At 37.7% G+C, this 6,757-nt stretch overlaps 1 protein-coding gene across 2 annotated transcripts in view; it reads right to left on the bottom strand.

Moving 5' to 3' along the window:
- Positions 1-325: 325 nt before the first annotated feature.
- RMND5A (required for meiotic nuclear division 5 homolog A) overlaps positions 326-6,757 on the bottom strand; it is a 60,422-nt gene continuing 53,990 nt past the window's right edge. The window contains exons 8-10 of one of the 2 annotated variants that reach the window (XM_012472914.3): positions 6,373-6,527; positions 4,901-4,988; positions 326-3,809 (exon numbers count right to left, since the gene is read on the bottom strand). In XM_012472914.3, coding sequence (XP_012328337.2) covers positions 4,925-4,988; positions 6,373-6,527 — 219 coding nt within the window. In that variant the 3' untranslated portion in view covers positions 326-3,809; positions 4,901-4,924. Of the gene's footprint in view, positions 4,989-6,372; positions 6,528-6,757 lie in introns of both variants that reach the window. The other variant, XM_012472913.3, reaches the window with a different exon arrangement.

The raw sequence follows: 6,757 nt of genomic DNA, 5'->3' as shown, positions 1-6,757 counted from the left end.
ACCCAGGAGGCTGAGGTAGGAGAATTGCTTGGACCCAGGAGGCGGAGGTTGCAGAGTTGAGATTAGGCTACTGCACTCCAGACTGGGCAACAGAGTGAGACTCTGTCTCAAAACAAAACCACCACCACCAAAACTTGGGACAATACCCAGTCACCACCTCTTCTCGCTGTTGGTGGCACAGAAACAGAATTAAGATGGTGACAGATATTTTCTTATGCAGACCCTTAGCAAATGCAGACAGCAATTTTACCACAATCAGCACCTCCCTACTCCCTCCCTTATACCTTTGTCACCTGGCACATTTATACAGACCGGTTCCACAAAACACTTTTTAAATGTGCATTTAATTTTAAAAATATACACAGGAGAAGCCATGTGTTTTACATAGGAATACACACATTAACAAAGCATTTCTTATAGTTTTCCAAAACTCTGTATCAGTCAGAAATTTATAAATTAAATATATCAGAATTCTTAAAGTTAAAATGAATTCCCTGAAACTACTGGGTATGCTAGACTTTTTCCAAAATCAAATGAACAGAGGATATGGATGTGGTTTGTGTTAAATAAGGTTTATTGTTAGCTTTATTGCCTATAGTCTATAAGATGCAACTTTATTGTGCCTTTGCAAACAGGATACATTTCGTAAAAAATTGATCAAAATTTTCTATACATATAGCTCTATATGATAGATTACAGTGCAACACTATTCTCATTACATAATTATAGAAATACTATAGAACCCAAGAGCACGGGGTAAGCAAAATAAATACAATCCTGAGCCATCTGAACAAGATGATTTGATGAATCCTTTAGTGTAAGTTTAGAAAACACAGAAAAGGAAAAAAATACATGCATACTGCAGTCATGAGCAAAATACATCAAACACCTGGTTCCTTGCTAGGTACAGGTGGGGGCAATGGTGAATTTCAGACACATGCACACTCACTCACGCTCCCATTTTCTTCTGCTTCCCTCCCAGCCCCAACACATTCATTCCCACCCCCTTCCCAAAGAAAAGATCAGGCACTAAATCCTAGTGAACCCCTCACAACTGCCTTGCTGGAGGTTAAGTGACTGTTAAAATAAGAATGTATGTAGGTCCTCACCCACAACATGAAACAAAGCATGTGCTGTAAGCCAATTCCAGCTGCTCTTGCCTCTTTGGAAGTAAATGAAGCATATGCCCACTACAGCTTGAAACTGTAGCAGAAATGTCTCAAAAACAAAATTTTCTGTCTCTTGCTATGTCTTGAAGTAAAATCAACAGTGGAAAATTCATCCTAAAACTAACTGCCTCATCTGCTATTAAAATACATTTGCCATTCTATTTTTGGTATCTATTCAATTGTAGTTCATTAAGAATGGTTCATGAAGCTTGTACCGGCTTATGATAAACAGTGTACCACACAAAACCTGCTGCAGCTAGACAGGCTTATGAAACACCAAACCTTCTATGTGTTTCTTGCTAATATTCCCTCAAGACCACAGCATTCTAGTGTTACCAGAGATAACGTTAAGTATAGTTAAGTGATGAAAGGTATTTGGTTTATGTCGTCACCTTATACATCATAGTGATGAAACTAACCAAACTATGCCTCCATGCCTTCCCTGAAAATAACCTGAGTCGGCTGACTAAACAGATTGAGCAGCGTGGCTGTCAGTCCACTTTATCAGAGGTTGAGCTGGAAAACCAGAGGGCTAATGTAGTCTACCAGCAGCTTGTCTTGTGCGGTTAACCAAGAGTTCTTGGTTGCTGCAGTATCCACTGTCCCAAAGGCCAAGCCACTGAGGTGGAAATCATTCACAGCATAAACAACACTGAACTTAAGCTGCCTAACCTGCGGGACTACCTGGAGAGGACAAAAGAGGATCCTCATTCCCCACAACATGTGCTGTAGGTTTTAGTGTCTCTGTATACATTAGCTGCTACAGAAAAGTTAAGATTTACTTCATAACTTTCTTATTTTCAATTAAATGTTCACACACTCAAAAAATACACACCCTATGAATATGAGGTGGCTCTTTTCTTCAAAATTTTTAAAATAAAGAGGCACCAATACCCGTTCATTTATGTATTAGAAGTCTTATATAATCACCAATAAAACAACAGAAATAGCATCTGTGATCACACAACAGAGAAAAAAGATCAAGAGACAACCTTAGCCACTATAAAACTGTACTTGAACACTCAGATGCTCTGGCTAAGTCAGAATCTAAAGACTTGCTAATAAGGTTTTATTGGTGTAGCATAGTCTCATGGCCTTTGTCTATAACTGATATGTGGAAACAGTTTCCAAGAAAATTTTAGAAACCATTCTGAAATTCTGTCTTCGATGTACCTTATAATTAAATGTGACTGTTAAAATCTTGCCTCTGTCATTATCTTTTTTAAGTGGAGGCAAAGAGACAAAAAGCATCCTCCTGTACTGCTGACATGCAGAAAGCATCAGTGATGAAACAGTCGTGACAGCATTTATGACAGAGTTTTTAGGGTAGGGAGGACAGAATGCTGTATCTCAGCATCTTTGGTTAAGGTCTGGCCTCTTTAAATCCACCTCTCCCTCCCATTTAGTCTCTCATGAATTTTAGGTCTATGCACTTAGGGATGGTCACAAGACATAATTTCTATGTAAAATTGTCAGATTCATGAGTTGCAGATTTTTTGGTCCTCACCTTGCCCAGGGTGAGTACAAGGACCTTACACAGAAAGTTGCAAAGTCAAATGCTTCAGTTAAAGCATGTTCTTTTTAAAGTTTTCATGAGCTGCACAAGAAAACTGTCAACAGTTTTTTGACTCCCAACATTAGGAGAGGGATAAAGCTGAGCTCTGGCTTTTGTCCTTAAAAGTGGCCCAAGCCGACTGTATGAAGTGTTCGGTCACCAAACACATTTACTACCAGCCTTCAGAGTACATCTGTCTCATTCAAACCTTACATGAAGCCTAAATGTTGTGTAGGTATATGTGGTGGAAGGATGAGCATAAGCTAACCTTGGCCTAGGGAGGAAAGGGTAAAAAACAAAAACAAAAAAACAATACTCTAGGTTTTAATTCAAAGGAAAAAAAAATATATATATATATATATATAATAAATTGGTTTACACCCTTGGTCAGACTGTTGCCTGGAATTCTCTGCCTTCTCTTTCACAGTCCAGAGTTTGTCTCTGTTCTCTTCCTCCACTGCTTTAATAAAGAGGGGGGGAACTTCAAAGAGCATTCCAACAGTGAGGCAGAATCATGGGGCAAAAGTCGCTATGGGGCCAGACTGAGGTTGGACCAGACAAGCACTCTGAGCTGGGCCAATCCCAACCACTGGAGAACCCACATAGCAAGCAGTAGCCATCCACATAGCCCTAGCTGCACAGTATGCAAACAGAGCTTTTCCACAGCACTCTTTTGCTTCACAAACAAATCCCAGCTCTCCCAGGTAAACAGTTCAGAAAAACCATCCAGGCTGGTGTACTACTGTAAATGCTGCCAGTTTCTAATTAGCACCAAATCTGTGATTGCCCTCCCTCAAACTAAGTCCATTTGTAGTTTAAAATGTGAAGCACAACATTTCTCTTTGCTTCGGTTTTCTTCTTTTTTCATTCTCTTATGAAAGTATTCCTATTGATATTCACTCCATGTCAGATGAAATAAAGTCACAAAATATTTGGTGATTTCCATGTAACATTCTTCTTATACTGAAGTAACTTCATGGGCTTAAGTCAGATTTATGTCCACAGAAGTCTTTTCCATGTAGTTCATCAATACAGAGAGACTCTTACACATGGCTATTTCTGGACAGTGCATTAAATGAAGATACCTCACAAGAGAAAAGATCATTATCTGTATCCATTAGATTAATATACAGATTCACAGTAATGATACACTTTGCAGAAGAGAGGCATCAAACATTATACTATTCAAACACAAAAACAGCAATAAACATTCTGCACTACAGAAAATTTGCTAGCTTCTAACTTTGAAGATTTAAAGTGATGGGTCTGGTAACTGCATTTTAGAATTGAACATGCTGCTTTCCTTCCAGGTACACAATGTTTGATGCTGGTGCACACATATACACACATGCACAACACTGTGTCTGCAATGATATAATAGGGCTACCAAGACCGAGAGAGCAAATATCAACTTAAGAACACCTCTAACTTTAGAATTTCATTTTATTAAACACACTTTTAAAACAAGCACCTCTTAGCAATAAAGCAAAAAAAAAAAAAAACAAAAAAACAAATAATAGTACTCCTTCCACTCTAACGGAAGACTTCTCACACCAGCTGGTTAAACAATGAAATTTTTAACATGCAGCCTACTGGGGCTGGCTGCATGGAGAGCTAAAATGCAGGTGTGCTGACTTCTCGGAGCTGGAGCAGAGGAAAACATCAAAAAGCAAATCTGGAATCTATCACAGCTTTCTTTCTTAAGCAAATAAAAATGCAAATTAGTTTCATGACCACAATTCATCAAACTTTTTCTGAAAACTTTTCATTTAATTATGTATCTATAACAGAAAATAAAACTTTTTCACAAACACTCTCAAGGCTTACAATTATCAAGAAAATGACAAAAGTAAAAGCAGGAGAAATATTAAACACATGGTGGGGAGGTCAATTTCCGTTTCTGCTCTTAAAAAGTAAAAAAATCACCATATAATTAAGTACAAAAACCTGCACTGAATGACAACTGCTGGTGTATTTACTTGATCAGAAATGAAGACCAAGAATATAATAAAGCCCTATGATAATATTCACTGGGAGCACTCCCCTCAGTGTGTGTACACTAACAGGTTGGCAAAGTTTCTGGAGCATTAGCTTATAGAAACATGGGAGTCCTTGGTTAGCTGCATTATATGGAACATTCTCTTCTGAAATGCGCCCACAATTCAGTTTCACTTACAAATTGCAAACTAAAGTTATCTCTTCAGAAAAATATCTGTTTGGCATCTCCTGGGCTTTGTTCCATTGGACAGTATGGACATTTTAATCTAAAGACAAAAAAGAAAACACTGAGTGAAGGAACAGGCTCAGCACTGAGTACTTGATTTTTATCTAGTTATAGAGTATCTTTAACAATTATACACATATATAAGAATACACAAAACACAGGTGTGCTTGTATTTTGCTTTGAGGATAAACTATGCTTTCCCTTAATGTAACTGCCAAGATTTGACAGGTCACAAAAACATTATCATCCATGCCAGATCCTAAACGGAAAGCCTCTTCTTCATTGAAAATTGTTTCATAAACAAAACAAAGATAACTTTTCTGAAAATTGTTTTTGGGGTTTCAAAAATAAATTCAATTTCCCTTTCCCAAAGGTTAAGGTTGCATCAGTCTCTGAATGAATTTCAAATGCACTGATCCATTTGCACAAATGGATCCATTTGATCAAATGCACAAATCCATTCAAGGGCAGCAAAATATGATGGCAGCTACAAGCCCACACCAAGAACAGCCCACATGCCTCACAGTGGGACATGAAACCAGTACAGTCTGAACGAAGATCAACAATTTTGGCCGGACGTGGTGGCTCATACCTGTAATCACAGCACTTTGGGAGCCTGAGGTGGGGGGATCGCTTGAGCTCAGGAGTTTGAAACCAGCCTGGGCAACATGGTGAAACCCCGTCTCTAATAAAAATACAAAAATTAGCCAAGCATGGTGGAGCGTATCTGTAATTCTAGCTATTCAGGAAGCCGAAGCATGAAAATCGCTTGAACCCGGGAGGCAGATGTTGCAGTGAGCTGAGATTGCACCACTGTACTCCATCCTGAGTGATGGAGTGTGACTCAATCTCAAAAAAAAAAAAAAAAAAAAAAAAAGTTGAGCTCCCTATCTAAAATAAATTTAAAATGCATATATTCTTTGAACCAGCAATTCCAATTCTAGGAATTTATGTATCATGTATAGATAATTCACTTTAGCACTGTTTAGAGAAACAAATGTTCATCAATAGGGAACTGGCTACCCAATCTTATATTTCTATACAGTAGACTATGCTGCAGCTTTAACAAAAACAATGAGGGCTGTTTCTGCAGCACAGAAAAAGATCTCCAAGATACATCACTAAGTAAAACAGCAAACCATGGAACATTTTTTAGCATGCAACCATTTGTATAAAAAAAGGAGAAAATCTATCACCTATCCAAAAAGTTAAGTTAAAGACGTGCTTATAAATCTAATCACCAAATCCATAAACAAACAAAAAATACTCAAATCAGATACCACCTACTTTGCCAAATGAATAGTTAAGAAATGTATTTAGTTCTAATCTAGCTGCATTTTTTCAATCCTCATTACTTCTTATCCTCCTACCAAGTTCCAAAACCAAATTTATTTGCTAATATTTTTAAAAAGCCAGACACTTACTTGCTACCATTAAACATTTTATTCAGGGCATCTCTTGATATAATATGACCACAGACCAATTTCATGGGTGGATTGTTATCTGTTGTTTGCTGACGAAGAATGGGGCAGGCAAATATAGAGTGATACCAGCACTTTTTACCAAGGTCCACTTCAATCTGTTAAAAAAGAAAAAAGCTAAAGTCATATTTTGCAAAACCATCCACATGGTAATATACACTGTGCAGCAAAGAACACTGATCAGATATATTCACCTGAATATAACTTTCCATAGCACTCTTCTAACTCAAAGATGGAGAGTCTTAGTGATTCAAAGTGTTAATTAGCCTTCAAGATTATTTTCAAGAAAGCTGACAAAACATAAAAACAAGCCTGACAAACAGTGACC

Source organism: Aotus nancymaae, unplaced genomic scaffold (assembly GCF_030222135.1).
Source record: "Aotus nancymaae isolate 86718 unplaced genomic scaffold, 86718_ANA_hifiasm-v0.15.2.pri h1tg000017l, whole genome shotgun sequence".
Classification (NCBI taxonomy): Eukaryota; Metazoa; Chordata; class Mammalia; order Primates; family Aotidae; genus Aotus; species Aotus nancymaae.
This window is presented reverse-complemented; position numbering and strand designations above follow the sequence as displayed.